The sequence below is a fragment of the Sturnus vulgaris genome, chromosome 5 (genome assembly GCF_052056855.1).
Source record: "Sturnus vulgaris isolate bStuVul1 chromosome 5, bStuVul1.hap1, whole genome shotgun sequence".
NCBI classification, from domain to species: domain Eukaryota; kingdom Metazoa; phylum Chordata; class Aves; order Passeriformes; family Sturnidae; genus Sturnus; species Sturnus vulgaris.
The window spans coordinates 69,044,872-69,062,635 of record NC_142247.1 but is presented as its reverse complement, the minus strand read 5'-3'; the positions used below and the strand labels follow the sequence as shown (position 1 = coordinate 69,062,635).

The 17,764-nt window shown below is 39.4% G+C and overlaps 1 protein-coding gene across 17 annotated transcripts in view; it reads left to right on the top strand.

The window, feature by feature from the left end:
• CELF2 (CUGBP Elav-like family member 2) overlaps positions 1-17,764 on the top strand; it is a 535,828-nt gene that overhangs the window by 477,961 nt on the left and 40,103 nt on the right. For 16 of the 17 annotated variants that reach the window (XM_088165937.1, XM_088165951.1, XM_088165948.1 and 13 more), the window contains 3 exons: positions 6,537-6,616; positions 11,460-11,618; positions 13,759-13,822. In XM_088165937.1, coding sequence (XP_088022063.1) covers positions 6,537-6,616; positions 11,460-11,618; positions 13,759-13,822 — 303 coding nt within the window. The remainder of the gene's footprint in view (positions 1-6,536; positions 6,617-11,459; positions 11,619-13,758; positions 13,823-17,764) is intronic. The other variant, XM_088165952.1, reaches the window with a different exon arrangement.

The following is a 17,764-nucleotide window of genomic DNA, read 5'->3' as shown; positions in this document are numbered from 1 at the left end:
TGATGTGCTGTATTGACCGTAGGTGAGTTGGTTGCTCATCATCTCTGTTGCTTAAAACAAGGGTAGTGATGCTTCTCTGCCTTTGTAAAATGCTTTTTTTTTTTAGATCAGTGGATCAATATCTCTGTATCACTCTAGGAATTATTACCATCCGTAATGATGATAAAAAAAATCCTCTTATCCTTATCACAGGAGCACCACATAGCAAATTATTCTGCTGTACTGCTAAGTGCAGATTTATATATCAGATACCAGAAATAAGTCAACTGGGTTAATAGCATGCACTGAAAAAATCTGCTAATAACATGTAGAGAGAGTTGGATATACCATGAAAATTGTGAAAGAGCTCACAATGCATTTTTCTACATCTTCTAGGCTCCTAATTGTATGATTTTTTAACAAAACATCACCAGGCACATGGGACAAGTGAACATTTCTGCAGACATTGATTACAAGGATTGTTTTTTCCATTCTTTCTTTGCCTTAAGAGCAGGTTAGAAAGGGAATAGTGAATTACACCATGGTGAGGCAATTTAATTGCTTGAAAATCCATTCAGAACTTTCATATTCAAGGGTTTTCTTGATGAATTAGTAAAAGAAAATTAGTATTTGCATCACAATTAATTGCAGGGAATGATAGGTGAGGAGACTTTTATGCTGGGGTTTTCTTTCCTCTGGGTATTTACTGTTCCTTTCTGAGCTAAAGTAACACGAAGTGCCAGCTGTGGGAACACCCTAGATTAGGGGTCACCTTCTGAACTGTGTATCACCAATGGTGGGAAGCAAGGACAGTGGAAGTTCTGTGTTTTCAGTAGCTCTTCAGAAGCACCTCCGTGCCTTATTCCTTTTGCTGCAATGTGGTAACATTTTCATTTTTTCCAATCATTATGGCACATTTAATTTTGTTTTCCCATGCTGAAACTCCTTTGCAGCTGGGAGGGAAGAAACACGTCCAACTGACCAATGTCTCTGCTGGCCTTTGGCCAGTAACTACATCTCAGATTTCCATTACTGCGGTTTTGCAGCAATCCCTCCCAAGAGGCAATCCTGAAATGAAATAATTTTCAAGAGGGTTTATTCCAACAAGAGGATCATCGAGGCACAGTTAGAGAATATGGTCTTTGGTACCCATTTAATTCTGGCTTTGTGTAGATTCCACTTACTGAAGTCTGTACTTTGCAGGGTGGGTAATTGAATGTCCAATTAGAAATGCTTCGAGGGAATCATGAACCTCAGGAAATTTAAAATCTACAAGCTGTCATCCAGTCAATAGTCAAGTCAGTAGAGCTGAAGGGCTGAGGCATGGTTACAGGATGTGCCTCTTGTTACCTTTATGTGCCTGATATGCATAAACTGAAGAGCTTTGCCGTGGCTTTTTCAAACTATTTTCTTTAGACTGAATTGCTGCATTTGGTCTCAGACCTGTCTTTATGTGTCTTAGGTAATACTTAACAACCAAATATCACTACAGTAAACAGTTTGACATACAATTTAGTTTGTAGGTGAAATGTATTTTAGCCACCAAGACAGATTTTTGTGTGATGTCTTCATTAGAAGGCTTTTTTCTAGGATATTCCTTCCTTCAGACGGGGATGTATTAGAAGGAGAAGGAAAAGGAAAAGGAAAAGGAAAAGGAAAAGGAAAAGGAAAAGGAAAAGGAAAAGGAAAAGGAAAAGGAAAAGGAAAAGGAAAAGGAAAAGGAAAAGGAAAAGGAAAAGGAAAAGGAAAAGCCTACTTTGCAATCTCAACTAGAAACCAAACTAGAGCTTATTTTTATCACACCTCAATTTCCACAGCTTTTTATTCAAGCCTTATCTTTTTCTTTAAATAGAAGCTTTCATCTCAGAGGATCCCAACTACTCCCTACACTTTTGTTTCTTCACAGAAATTGAAGAAAAACTTGTTTACAGTGTACTGGGAAGCTGTGCTGCAACCATTACAGCACCAGCTGCACAGACATCACTCACAGCACTGCAGTTGCTTGGGTGGCTTTGAAAACCTCTTGGGTCTTCTTCTGTGTCAAAACCATGTTTTTAGACTTCCAAACAATGTCTCTGCATTTTGTATCTCCCTTTGACTTCACTTTAAAACCTCTGGTAGACGATGGTGGTTTCATGAGGGAGGTTTCTTGTCTAGGTATGAGCCTTACCTGAGGCTTCCATACATAGAAATGTTCTACTTCACCTGCAGCTTGCAGGTGTTGATGTTGTGTTAGGCTGTGCAAGAACTGCTGAATTCATGTTTCTCAACACTTCTTGGAAAGCCTGAGATGACAAGAATCATGTGAAGCAGGAGCTGAAATGGGGCAGAGCTGAGCTTTCTTAAATATTTCAAATATTCAATCACTCAAGCAGCAAGCTCTGGTTTTGGGATGGCCAAGACCAAGGAGGAGGTCTATCACATTTCATTGCTTTTTCAGAATTCTCTTTCAGTTTGTGGTGGGAGAGGGATAAGGAGTAACCCTGTGAGTTTAGATGTTCTCTCAGCCAACGTGGGAAATGTGTTAATGGGCTCCAAAATTTCTCCCATGCCAGGGCTGGGTGTCTTACTCCAATTCTGCCTGCAGAAGGAAATTACTTCCAGCAGCCTTTCCCCAGTCACTCATTTATCTGCTTTAGGGGGTGAGAAGGCAGCCTTGGAGAAGCAGCTAAAATTCTTACATCTTCTTTCTCCCTCCCCTTTTCTTTCTGTCAGTGATCCCTGACATTTTGAAATCAGATCTGATAAATAAGTGCAAGGTATCTTGTAGGTTGGCTGTTTTTACAAAACAATCTATTTTTTTTTTTTGGTGTAGCTAGATAGCTGGTTGTAGAAAATAAAGTTATTTCAAGGCATTAGCTATAGAAATATCCCCCACTCCATATTTTCCCACCCAAAGAGTTCCACAGCTCCAGTAAGAAGGGAATAATTGAGTATCAGGGCTCAGTGGGGTAGAACAGAAATAGTTTGCTTGTAGCTGTGGGTCTGGAAGACCTGGTTCTGTGACACACCAGTCAATGCCATGTTTCATAGGATGAGGTAAGAGGCCACGGAAATCTTTCTTGTTTCCTTGCACCACGAGGCATGAAATCTGATTAGTCCTGTCCTCTTATAATTGTGATTTACAGTCCTAAGGCTGGCAGTGTGTTCCCAAAAGACCACCTGCACCCATGTGACACACTGACTGAGAGTGTGCTGGAAAGGGTTTTCCCAACCCTTCAGAAACAGAAAGAAATGAAATCCAGTGTCCTTGGACACCAACTTCTGATTCAATTCCAGGTGCCCAACTGAACCATTCTCCTCGAGGGCATATGTGCCCCACGGAGGAAAATCAAGGTCCTGCCATTGACTGTGGCAGTAAATACAAGCATTTCAGAAGAACAGCTTTTCTGAACACCTAAATTGTAAATGCAAAGTGATTGAGTTAAATAGACCAAATCCTATGACATGGGCTTAGCTCCCATCCAGTGTGGCAGTCTTGTCGTGAAGGAAAGGAGTCCATAGTTCACACATAATAAAATATATATGATCCCATATTCCACCCACAGTAAAATATATATGCACACATAATAAATATACAAATGTTGTGTGTGTGAGTGTCCAGGTTTGGTAGCTGAAAAATAATCCTTGAATGTGGCTACATGTAGCAATGTCTGGAAGGATGGTTAAATTAACAGACATTTAATTGGGGCATTTAATGACAACCTCTTAAAGTTTGGGTTTTCAAATAATTTAGAAATAACATTGTCTACTGAATTTTTGCCAGGTTATTGAGGTAAATTGGAAATTTACTGTGGAAATGGCCATTGTCCATCGGTGGGAAATGGCCTGCTGAATGGAGATAACAACGGGACTTAACCTTGTAGCCTCTGGCTGGCAAACCCTAATTAAAATGCAACCCCATCCTCTCTGTGGAATGCTGCTTCCAAATGCTCAAATTCAAGCTGCATAACCTCATTCATCAGGCATTCCCCTTGCCCAAAGAACAAGTTTCTTTCAAATTAGTACAGAGATCTGCTACAAAGGTCTTTTTGCTCCGTGACAAAGGCAACGAGACCCATGCAAATGGTTTTGGGCTGAGGAGTGAGGAGGAAGGCTTTGCAGTGGTGTTGGGTGCTGAAAGTACCCAACAGCTGAGCCCTGTGGTTATAAAGAGAGAAAGCTTAAGGGAGGGGAGTCTGCTTTATCTTGAGAGGAATGCAGCCTTATTTCTCTGCTGATTCACATTTCTTTTGAGACCTGCTAATTGCAACATCTCTCAGTAAGTTACTTACAGCAGAACTGCTGGGGAGAAATTGTGATAAATGCATAAACTGTGTCTTACTGATTTTTGTTGACATTATACATGCTTCTCATGCATTTGAAACCTCCATTCAGTAATTGTCACTATAGTACACACTCCTGCATAGTGAGAGCCAAAGAAGCGAATGAAGCAGTTTTTGGCCATTATCAACAATATTATTCAAGGCTCTGTATGGGGTTCCTTGCCTGCCCTCCAGTATATCTCTTATTTGTGCTCATCCCCCACTGAATTTGCAAGACAAGAAAAGAATAATGCTGATAACAGAAATGGTATTAAGAAAGATTACTTTGAGACTGATGGTAAATTTAGGCCTCTTCAATTTTAGTGCACAGCAGCAATATGGAATCTAGGAGAAGTACTGTAGATTATTTGCCCTTCTACTGCACATTTTGTCTAGATTTCTGTACAGAAAGCTGGTTTGTTACATCGTATTCTTTGACAGAAATTTGTTGCTGAACAAGACTAGTATAGCATTATGTAGTGTGGCTAAACAGTAGTGAGACATCATCAGCTGTTTTGTTACCTAAGAAATACAGAGAGTCACAATGCTCTGGTGAAGTTTGGGTAAAAGAATTCTGATTTCTGATTTTATGATGCTCATCTATTAGCCAGAGCTACAGACAGCTTAGGTTGTCTTGAATCAAGGACCTTTACATTAAAGAGAAAAAAAATACCGCATGATGCAAAAATGCATTGACTTTATTTTCATGACTAGATGTAGTGCTTTTGGGTAATGATCAGGCATTGCTTTCTCTTACTGTTGTTTGATTAAAATGTGAATACAGTCTTGACTTGATAATCTTACCAGGTACACACAGAGCTAAAATGAAAAGGTGTTCTATGCCTCAAATTGATTTGCATAAACCAAACAATCTGTTGCTTGCTGGATTGCAAAATGGTTTATTTTGCCCATTGGCCACAGGGGCAACAATATTGTATTTTTGATGCCAGAATGCAGCTTTCATGCATTAGCTCTAAAATGACAATATGCTTTAGCCTCTCAGTGCTTAGATCTGCTTCATTTGGAAATCTTTTAAGTAGTAATAATAATAATGTTTTGAGGAAATTGAGTGGAACACTAAATTATTCTCTGAAACCTAAGTTCAAACTGTGCAAGGCTAAGGGAGCTGAAAATCAATGCACTTTTAAAGTCATTAGAGATCACAAGTGAAATAAGTCTGTGTTGCTTTAGCTAAGCTTTTAGTGTGCCATGGTATTATTACAAAATCAGCCTGAATCTGCATTAATTTCACAGTCTTTTTCTTTAAGATGCCCAAGGGTGCATGAAGAATAAAATGTAAATCTCAGGAGGCAATGTTTTTATTAGCCAAAAGGGCAGTGAGTCATGCACTGAAAACGTTGACCTGCACCATGCCCAGTGTAGGTATGGCTGACAATAGTAAAAAGGTGGAAAAATAGCCCAGGCATTAGCCTACTGGCTTTTCATTATGATTTTAAAGGCTGAAGAGGGGGAAAAAAAAGTGATTTTTTTCAGTTATTCATGCAAATAGCTTCAGAATTGTTCAAGCTGGCAGTAGCTTTCACAGATCAAAGAATTATACTTTTACCTAGAACTCAGAGAGACAAATACCATAAGGATTTTTATTTTTAAAATATAACTTTCTTAAATGTTGAGATTCCACCTACATTACTGAGTTTTCTCTGAGTCTTTTCACAAATAGTCACAGGATACACAGTGGAGTTTTGCTCATTCTTATTTGTATGATCCTTCTTGGTGCATCACAGTAATTTGTGATGTTATGGACCCCTTTATTAAATTCTCAGTTCAGCTGTCAGTGATGCCAACATTTATTCACTATCCACAGTTTACCTACACAAAAGCCAGAGCAAGCAATTGTTAATGCATGGTCTGAATAGATTTAACTATGCAATCCAAAGGCTACATAAAAGCCTTATTTTATTTCAAACCCTGTGGCTAAAGAACAAAAACAGTGACAAAACAGAACAAACAAAAAAAAAAAAAAAGGAAAACAAAGCAAAACAAACAAAAAAAAATAAACAGAAACCCTTCTTGTCACCCATCCCCACCTAATTTTTTTTCTTTCATCTATGGTCAGATTAGCAAGTCAGCACTGTCAATAAATAAACTAGAGAAGTTGTTTATTTTTATGTACTACTGAGAACAGTGTCGTCTTGTGGCCGTTCTCGTAGACTGTGTTGGTTTAACAAGCGTCCAACCCTTTTGTCTTGTTGTTTTTTGTCTTTCCTGCTCCCTGTCCCCTTGTTCCCACAGGCTGTGCGTTTGTCACATTTTCTACAAGGGCAATGGCACAGAATGCAATCAAAGCCATGCACCAGTCTCAGACCATGGAGGTACAGTACTGTATCATTTGCCCTTTCTTTGTTTTCTTTGTGCAAATGATTGCGAATGGTAAAGCCATGCTCTCCTGGATCAGATCAGACACATGACAATCACAGATTTAAATTTTTTACCAGCTCACTCTACCTGTCTTTGTGAAGCTTTATTTTTCTCCATCACCTGAAAGAGCACAATAAGGCTGCTGTGTGGTATCCAAACACGGCTCTCAATCCTGTTTTCAGTGGCATTCTGCAGAAAATAAAAATACTGTGAATACCACTCCTCAGTTGTACTCAGAATATCTCTGATGAGTAAATTACCTCTATTTTTAACACACGTTCCCCCAAAGAAAAATCTTAGTTTCTTTTAAATAGATTTCTAAGTGTTGTGGTTTGCACTGCTCTGAGAAAAAGCTCAAGAGATTTAACATGACCACACTGAGTTACTAGTGCATGTGTTTTTCTGCAAATAGAATCTCTTTTTAAGTTAATATTATTTCGCCTTCTTCATGTAGCCAATAAAAATGCTAATGATGACAGAGCATATTGGAGTGTGGCACTTCCTGCAGAGCACCATCGTGGCTGGCCCCTCACAAGCAACACTCTTTATTCCCTTCCAAACTGCCTCTATGGCCTCGGATTTTATCATGATGAGCAACTCAAAACTTCAAACTGGTTCACTTAATGTGACTTTAGATGCTGGCTAATGATCTGGTCATTGGAGTGGTTATCGAATGCCACAGCTTGTCTGGCAATCTCAAAACTTTTTTCAGTCTGTGATTTTTGTCATGGTCTTTCAGAACTTTGCACAAAAAACCGCACAAGTATGAAATCTTTACTTACTCTGGATCTTCTAGCTTATCATTGGAGAGTGCATGTTATACTGTATTATGTATACTGTATCTTCGTGTAGTGATGATTTTTCTCAGAGGTGGCATTGATGTTATGTGCACTTGTTTCTTTTTTTTTTTTTTCTTTTTATTATTATTTCTTTTTCCACCAGGACCTTTCAACTTTTTTTTTTTTTTTCTCTCAGTGATTTTCCTTTGCAATGCTCTAGTCTCCCAAAGCATGCTGGGTGCTAAACAATCATTATTGCGTCATGTCGTTGAGCTGCTTTGTGTAACAAGCCAAGGGGGGACACCAGGGGTGGGAGGGTGGACAGAGGACAAGGAGGAGGAGAAGATAAAATTCAAGCCAGTGCATGAAAATGTCACTAACTGTTTCCTGTATAGTACAAGTGATGATATCAGCATTGCAAAGCTATTGTCTTTCCAAACATCACGTTTAAATTTGGTTGAGCTTCTTTTATAATCAATGTGTTTTCTTTTCAGTGCAATGCATTTTTAGACCCTGGGTATACAGTTTTAGTTGAGAATCTGCCAATGAGATGAGAATAAATGAAATTATCTTTACTAGAAAGCTGCTGTTTTACAGTCTATGCAGTCTGACAGTATATTGTGAAAAAACTGCCACTTTGAGTCTCTGGAATAATACCTGTAGTAATTTGTCTGCCGTGCACTGCTCCATTAATTTAGATCTATATGTTTTGCTGGGTTTGATTCCAAGTAAAAAGAAAATGTTTATTGATAATATTGTGTTTTACCTATATTTTCCATGTGTTTTAATATATTTTTCCATCTAGCCAAATGAATTTTACACAGCTCTACTTCTGAAGACAGTAAAATAAAGACATAACAGACAAATTCTCCCACTCCTCCGTTGGATGCAGCACTCCATAGGGGGCTGCATTTTGACAGGATACTCTTAATGAGATTAGTTCTGTAGAATAGTTACTCTTGCATCAAAATCCTTCTCAACACCTGTAGAGACATCATCAATGAGATCCCCAAATTGGCAAGGCAGTTCCAAATATTCTGCCCTTTGAACATCTGGGTCTTTCTGTCAGCTGAGCTTAGGCTGAGCCCCTGCTTGGAAAGAAGCTGTGCACCCTCCCTCTCCGTGGAGGAGGGACTCAACCTCACAACAGAAACATGTGAAGGCAGCACCAGCTGTCGGGAAGAAAATGGCACTGAATGGCATGGAAATATGAAACCATTGAATGAGGAAGGGAGATGCACCTTGTGTGTGTGCTGGAAGCTTCCCCTCAAGCTAGAAAATAGAAGTGCATCAAATAGGAATCACCCTGTAGGCAAAAAAAAAATTTGCTCACTTTTGCCAATACTCTTCTAGTGAAAAGTTAAATTGGGTCGACTAGTGTTACATGTCAACCCTCAGCCTGAAACAGTCATCCTTGGACACTTTGGTTTCATGTTCTTTTGCAAACAAAAGTGGGCTTAGGGGAAGATGTGTAGTACACAATTGCATTTCAACCCAATTACTACAGACTTTTTTTTCCTTTTTTATTATTTTCAGTTCTTTAGCATGCATCATTGACCAAAATGAATTTTCAAAGAGGGCTAAGAAAGAACAATAGGGTTGTTAAGTCCAGATGAACATGTCTCATAGAATAATGCATTCTCTTACTGCTCTTTCCACCTGACTTACTGACCTGGTTAAATCAACTGATTTTTAAAATATAATTGCTGCTTTACAGTGTTTGCTCTTCTCTTTCTTTTCTATAGAGTATTTTTTGTTTGTTTGTTTGTTTAAGTCATTCAAATGCAGCACCAGTAGAAGACACTAATTTGTTATCATGGAGTAAATTTGATACAACAATAACAACCCTTTTCTCATATAGAGCCACTTGCTAGATATAATCTCAGTCTTCAGAATGTTTGCGTTCTTGAAAATGATGAAGTGATGAAATATAGAGCAGACAGTGAAAAAATGAATTATAGATTCATAAATTGCAAAGATATTGTTTTTATACAATTTACTGACATTTAAGCATTCATAAATATGTCAGCTGTAGTGTTGAATGCTGAACTACCGAACTGAAAACTGAAATAACCATATAATATTTCTTCCTTTGATACTCATTTCTATTTCTTTGGAAATATACTTGATTCTCCTGTACATCCAGGCAGAAGGCAGTAAGTTCCAGTTGTTCTTAGCCCAATGTTACCAAACCTCATACAAGGTAGAAACAGCTTGCTTTTTTTTATTAGCAAAACCAGAAAAATATCTCTCACATCCTCTACCCCCTGGCTCCTTTTTCTTTCTTCTTGTTTTCTAAATGATCTTATTTTTAATATTAGTATAAAAATCACTAGAGAGAGGTAATTGTGTAACAAGCCGACTCCTTCATAATCTTTATTTGATTGCTGGAGTGTTATGTATCTCCTTTCTTCCTCACTGAAAAACTGAAAGACATTTTTACAAAGAAACACACAGCAAAGACTTGGAGGTGGAATAATAAACCACAAGCAATGATTTTCTAAGATATCTCTAAAGGAACAGTGTTCATGAGGGATCTTTATATGAGAGATTTTATTATTACTATTATTATTATTATTATTATTATTATTTCATCATTTCATCTGATGATTGGGAATATTTTTATCACTTGTCCTAGTGTGAGGTTTTTCAGAGAAAAGGTACATGGCTGCTTTTTGTAAGTAATTGAGGACAGGAACTTTTCTGGAGATGTTCACAGTGTTGTGAGAGCAGCCATGGGAAGAGTAGGTGAAGTATAACCCTGCTCTGCATCCCACGCTATACACTTTGGCTAAAGCACTGCTGTGTTTCTTGACTTGAGTCACTTATCACTCCTGCCATTGTGCTCACATTGAAGTTAGACAAGAAATTAGTATAACAAAGCATGGCAAGTGAAGTTATTCATTGGATGCTGTGAAGTTGAAAAGCGGTATGAAATGGATTGACAGTTTTGATGACTCATAAAATGCTTGAATTAATTTGAAGAACTGAATCATTGCAGTATATAGTTTGCTTTCTTGATCTGAAAAAAAATAAGACTTGAAAGGTTAAAATATGAAACATTTCTTGGCAGGGAAAAAAGCAGAGAGAAATCAACAGAGACATCTTTCATAATCATGTCTTATTGTCTCAGTGACTTTGCCCAGGAATGCCTAATTTGAAGTCCAAATGAAATTCCAGTTAGCCTCAAGAGTCCATTTGGTCTGTGACCTCCAGCTTCTTGCCAAGGGTCCCTCAGCCATGGGTGAGGAATAGGCTGCAGACCAGACCTCTTAGCTCTTTCTTACAGCTTCCCTATTTCCTAAGGCACCTTACAGCCTTGCCATACCATGTAACAAGAGGCTGATAGAAGCAATAGAAGAAATGGTGGCAATCAGGAATGGGCTGCTATCACCAGAACTAGTCCCTTTTGGTCTGCATCCTGCCCTTTGTTCACATCTCAAGGGTGCCTGGGAGCGGACCGCAGGTGGGTGAATTGACTGGGGGTGCTTGGTGTGAACAGGGCCAGCGCCTCACTGAGCTAAATCTGCTGCTCCCAGTCTCTTCAGGGTGCCCACACCAGCTGCACCGAGCGCGATGGCACAGCCAGACCGTGGTGGCAGGGCAGTGTTGGCTGTGTGGTCCCTGGCAGCACGGAGGTTGGACACCTCTCCCTTTGGCATTCCCTGAAAACAGACTGCAGACAAAGCATCGCGTCCATCTCATCAGCTGTGAAGCTTAATTAAAGAGGACTGGTACACTTTGCTGTCTCTGGCAGCAATTTTGATAGCTAGAAGGAAAAGAGAGCCTGAGGAAAGGTGCTTTATAAAAAGAGCTGGGGAATCAGGAATTTCTCCATAGCCTCTTTTCCTAAGAACCTGAAAATCTTAGTCCTTGCGGTCCTACACACGCAGGTCACAAAGAGAGGGTGAACGATCTGGTTGTGGCAGTGGCCCTACAGGACATAGCTGAGCTCACAGGGCAAGGGTGACCTGGTGTGATTTAACCCTTGTGTCTCTCCTGATCTGTCCAACCACAGGGCTGCTCTTCGCCAATCGTGGTGAAGTTTGCTGACACCCAAAAGGACAAGGAGCAGCGGCGTTTGCAGCAGCAGTTGGCTCAGCAGATGCAACAGCTCAATACTGCCACTTGGGGAAACCTCACAGGTCTTGGAGGACTCACACCACAATATCTAGCTGTAAGTTCAATTCAGAGGTAGTGGCTGTACTATACTCTATTTATTTTAGGACCATGGTAAATCAGTTCTACTAAATTCCCTGCAGTAAATTGCTAAATTGTCCAGGATACACAGTGTGTCTTCTTCTGGGTGTGTTTATCTGCAAAACAAATCACAGATTCATAGAAAGGCTTCGGTTGGAAGGGACCTTAAAGATCATCTAGTTCCAACACCTCCACTGTAAATAAAATTTGATTCCATTAGTTTTATTAGGGGTTTTGAATGTTAGAGTCTGTTTTTTATAGCTGGAATAAAATTGAAGTTCTTCCTTAGGGGAGGACAGATAGGCAGCTGAACACTGTAGGGGCCACATGCATATGGTGCAGCCTCTAAACTAGAATGTTTTGGTTCAATCATCAAATTTCCATATTTTCATTTGGAAGTGGCTTTTGCTTTAATGCATGGTCCTGTCAATGCTAAACATGCATGGTTCATATCCCCTCATACAGAAAGTGAATGTGGCCAGGAAAAGCCATACATTTAAATGGTCTTTTCCTTGGTCCATTTCTAAGATGAGAAACAGGTGGCAGCTGCTGTCCCTGCTGGAAAATCTGAAATCCACTGCTATGTGTCTTGGTCTTGGATGGCCAAGAGAGGCTCCCCTTCATCAGAGCTGAGAGGGAGCCTCTGCTTTTTGTGGCTCTGCAGTTGAGAGGTCTGATTGAGGAGCTTTTGGATAATCTGGGGGTTCCTCATGGTTCCAAGTAAGATAGATATAACCTCACAAAGTGCCAGGCCAAGTACAAGGTCCTGACCCTGAATCAGGGCAATCCCAAGCACAAGAGCATGGATCAAGAGCAGCCCTGAAGAGAACTTGGAAGTATTGGTGGATGAGAAGCTTAACACGACCTGTCAATGTTCATTTCCAGCCCAGAAAGCCAACCATGTCCTGGGCTGCATCCCAGCACTGTGGGCAGCAGATCAAGGCAGGGGGTTCTGTCCCTCTGCTCTGCTCTGGTGAGACCCCACCTGCAGTGCTGCATCCAGCTCTGGGGACCCCAGCACAGGAGGGACAGGGACCTGTTAGAGCAAATCCAGAGGAGACCACAAAGCTGGAGCACTTCTGCTATGGAGAGAGGGCTGAAAGAGTTGGGGCTGTTCAGCCTGGAGATCAAAAGCCTCTGGGACCTTAGAGTTTTCCATACCTGAAGGGGGCCTCCAGCAAAGCCAGACAGGGCCTTTTTACAGGGGCATTTTGTGATGGGACAAGGGGTAGTGGTTTTAAACTGAGAGAGGGCAGGTTTAGATGAGATACTCAGAAGAAATTATTTCCTGTGAGGGTGGTGAGAGAGTGGCACAGGTTATCCAGAGAAGCTGAGACAGCCCCAACCCTGGAAGTGTTCAAGGCTAAGCTGGATGGGGCTTTGAGCAACCCAGTCTAGTGGAAGTTGTCCCTGCCTGTGACAGGGGGGTTGGAAGTGGAGGGTCTTTAAGGTCCCTTACAAACCAAACCTTTCTATGATTCTATGAAATGGGTGTGCCCACATATATGTATTGTGTATGTATAAATATATACAAATGATGATTTGTGTGCATACGATGTTTTGGTATGGTTATATAAACAGCAATTTACCCAGCAATTAAATATGTATTTTAGTACTGAGGTTGGCTAATTAATACTGAGACAGGCTAAATTTCTATATATACAAATACCAGTCTAATGAATATCTGTGTGCTTGATTCATAAAGACAATAAAGAAAAAACTGAATTTGCAGGGGTGGGAAAGAATGGACCATGATTGACAGAGATGAGTTATGGTAACTACTAGACTACAGAGGGTTGTAATTAGTCACACTATGTTGGTTTAAATAGATTTAACACCTGGTTGTTAAAAAGAATAAATTGATTAATTGTTTTAAAGCAGCCATGTTATTGAGTTTCCCTTGTGTCTCTGTGTTTCTTAATAGAGATTAGACATTAATATGGATTTACAGCATTGACTCTAGGGATGTTCATTCCAACAGCAGACAGAAGCAAGAGACTATATAAATGTAAAGGAAAGCAGAAATATTCCAAATGTGAAATTATGGCTCATTTTAGTTTTAGCTTCATTTGTTGCATTAGTGTCAGATAGATTGCTGTGTTGTGGTTCATTTGCAGCTCCTGCAGCAAGCAACTTCCTCCAGTAACTTGGGTGCCTTCAGCGGCATTCAGCAAATGGCCGGTGAGTTAAAAACCCTTTCATTTTGCTCCTGCTATGTTTTGTATTCTTAAGCTATTGAATTCTGTACCTCTAATAATCACATTGTCAGGGGGTGGGGGGCGTGTTGTGTATTAAGTGTGGCAGATGTATTGGCAGGGGACAGCTCACGGTTCAGCGTCAATAGAAGCACTTTCACCCCTCTTTCAGGACTGAAATTAAACCCAGTGCTCCCAGGTTGTGCAAACAGTTTGTCTTGCATTAGTCACCTGCCATTTGGCCAAAGTAACCAATTGTAAATTGCAGGAGAGCTCTTAGTCCCCGCAGCCGTATCCTGCCCTATGAAAAGTGTCAGGAAAGCAACAACAGGATTACATTCTAATTTCCAGTGAGATTTCTGTGTCCTGAAAAATCAAATTAATGGCAGCCCTCAAACATTTTAATAATATGTGGTGAGGAAAAATGTTCTGACCTTTTTAATGAAACCCAAGATTACAGGCCTACCTTCAGTATGAATTTTCAGGCTCCTTTTATAATCATGGAAAATTAACTGGGTGCCTTTTTGACTTTGGAACCCTAGTTGGCACAATTACACAACAGAGATTTTATGTAAAAGTATAATCTTCAGTCTGGAGGAAAAAAAAAAAGAAAGAAAGAAAAGGGGGAAAAAAGAATCAAAGTGTGAGCGGATTTGAAAGCCAGCTAGTTGGAGGGTTTCTTAGTAATGAGCTGTGTGCCAGTAGTAACTGATGTGTAGTGATTAGCAAAAGGTCATTCCCACTGTGTGACCTACCATGCTGATATCCTAACTTAACATGATGCTAGAGAAGGCAGCATGTGCAGTAAATCAGAGCACAGATGCACATTATGCCTGCCGTGAGGAACTGTTAAAAAGCTTTTTTTTTTTTCTTGTTAAAGGAGAAAAAAAAGAGAAAGAATCACAAAACCCCTAAATTGCTACATTCGTTTATTTTAATCATGATCCCACTGAATCAATGAAATACAACATTACGCTTGCTTCATCATCACAAAACAAGGGCTAAAATATTCAGAAGTCTTTATGAGCACCATTTCTCATTCTTTTTTTAATCCTGGTCTTTTGCTGCTTCTGGTTCTGCTTTGAATGAAGCCTGAAATACTTTAACAAGTATATATATACCACACTGTATAGCTATACCCCACAGGTATTCTTTGCTCAATCGTTATATTATGCCATTATTGCAGTGACATCAGAGAATAATGTGAACCTGCTGTCTGACAATATAAATTGGCCTACAGATGACAATATCTCTGAATTATTCTCTCTTCCTCAGACCTGCTGGCAGTGCTTGCTGGTTCTATTATGTTAGACTTGCAATCTAGCATTTTTTCCATCAAAATAATGTATCTTAATATGATAAACAGAACAGAGAGGTTCAGCAACAGTTTTATACTTGGCATTTTTGGAAGTGGTTTTGAGCTCAAAGATTGTGTTTTAATGTTTTCATATTTGATTAGGTCTACAAAATGAAAGAATTGGGACACTGAGGAAAAATAATGTGATATCCATCGCATTATGTGCACCTTAGAAGTTTATGTTGCCTATTTCTCACTGTTAGTGTAGATTCAGCTTTGTTTTCAAGAACTGTGTTGAAACTAAGGACTTTAGTCAAGTATTTCCTTGGATGGGCTTTCAATCCAGGGTGTGATTCATTCTCTGAAAATCATATGGTCTTGAGACTAAGGAGAAAGTCATCTTAAGAAATCATAGTGGCACATCATTGTTACTCGAGGGATATACTTTTTTCAACTGCAAATTAGATTGCTAATGCACTCATCTATGGGATAATTTGATGATTGACTGCCTCTCTTGGAAAAAAATGTATTTTATATCTTATATTCATGTTATCAAAACAGCTTAAAGTTTACTCCTTTCCCCAAAACACGTGACTCTTAAATCTTTATGTTCAAGGTAAAATTAGTGCAACTTAGTTGTTCTCCAAGCTACATCTCTACATGAAAGTGCCAAAAACGAAGCACTATTTCATTGTTAGAACTGAGAGTTCGTGTCCTCTCCCTGGGAATCAGGCAGTACTGTGTCATGCAGTGCATCTGGTATTAACAATTTGTATATTATGTTTTGTGAAAGGAATAGAAAGTACTCCTATGTCTGCAGCAAGAGCTTGCATTACCAGCTGAAGCTATCTTTGAACATTTGTGAAGGCCTAGAGTTTTTTAACTTAAGCTGTACAGGTTCATTTCACAAAAAAGAATCTAATATGTAATTCCATATTGCATTTAGTTTGCCTATTAATGTAACATTTCAAAGTGAGGAATAAAATCCAGACACAATTGAGTGAGGTGCTAAAGAAGATCCGTCATTGCAGCTTTCAAGTTCTTTGAACTTTGTGTTTGAGGAGTGCAACTTTTTTATCCTTGAAGTCGATGGGTGTGCTTACCATGTAATTCAGACACTAAAACTTTGATCAAAAGCCACATGAGCCATTGAAATTCCACCCTTACTTCCATGTCAGGGCTCTAGCATCTCTTTTGTGCTTAAATCTTGATGAAGTCACGGTTTGCTATGTTAGGACTTCTGATATAGCTACCCCCGTGAACAAAATTAGGGCCCTTTGGATCTGCAAGTGTTTATTGGTACTGCTGAAGCTTGTGTTGTCTCTGTACAGAACAGAAGGGGAGCAGCACAAACCCCACTGCACATGTGAAGAGTTATTTGCTATGCTCAGTGATATTATTTCTTAAATCAAAGCAATTTTCTTTGCTAGCAGAGCAAAGACACTGCTCTTCAGTGTGCAGTTTTAAATTCCCTTCCCCTAATACCATATCTCAGTCTGGTTAAAGTAGTTCTTATGTTGCAAAAGCAGTGGTTCTTTGATTTTGGTGAAGGGAGTGGGATTTTTAGGTGTTTGTGATTGAAGAGTATTGGAGTTTGCTTGTTTGTGTGTATGTTTGTTTGTTTATTTGTAAGCTGGGAATACAGTCTAAAGAAAAATGGGGATTTTTCTCAAGAACTCTCTAACATACAGACATTAAACACTCAGCACCAGGTCTAAAAGTGAACACTGCTTTTGCTGTAGTAGCCAACTGACCCTGCTATAAATTCAGCATTTTGTGAATTCCAAGCAAATAATGAAACTGGTTTAATGAAAATTTGAAATCCTGAAATTTGAGAGACAAAAAAGCTGTAGCTTGCCATTTTGCTTTCTGAGCTTTAAGGTTCCATGCCTGATTCTGCAGTTTAGTTTTATCTCACTTCTATTGAAAAACGAGATTTTCATGAAATCATTCTACCTCATGAGTTAAGCCAAAGAAAACAATGTAATGTGTTGAGCCTGGTAATAAAGGTGGGAGAGCTGGCAGTGGTGCCTTTGGTATTACAGTAATCCCCTGGTCTTGATTACAGGCACTAATTCTACCTTGCCAAAGTCTGCTTCATTGTCCTGTATAAAACATGCAAGGACATGCATCCTTATGAGTTTATTTCATAGTGAGCACTTCCTCACTTTTCCTCCCCTTCTCTGATATCTTCTAGTGCTAATGCTAATTTAAAGGCAGTGTTTCCTCTCACGTGCCTCTCCAGCCCCAGTGTCTAGCCTGCACTGTGTCTTTAGGGAAGGCTAATAATGTAGATGAATTATATTATGTGATTTGTTTGTCTTACTTTAAAAGACAATGTAAGCTACATTAAACACTAGCAAACTTTCAAGCAAACAAAAAACGCCTCCTTCAAATACATCCAAATTGCATGGGAAGCTTAGTTCAAAGGAGATTGATGTTGCTTGAATGTTTGAATTGAATTTGGCTGGCACTGGAGCAGGTCCTAAAAGCTGCAGTTATTTAAGCCAACCTGCCTGTTTAAGAGCTTGGGAATTGCTATAAAGGCAGTGTAAAGGGAGGTTTACTAGTGCTAGGATGATTGTAGAAAATATTTCAATGTTTTCTGTATTTAAACAATAGGAAGATTTT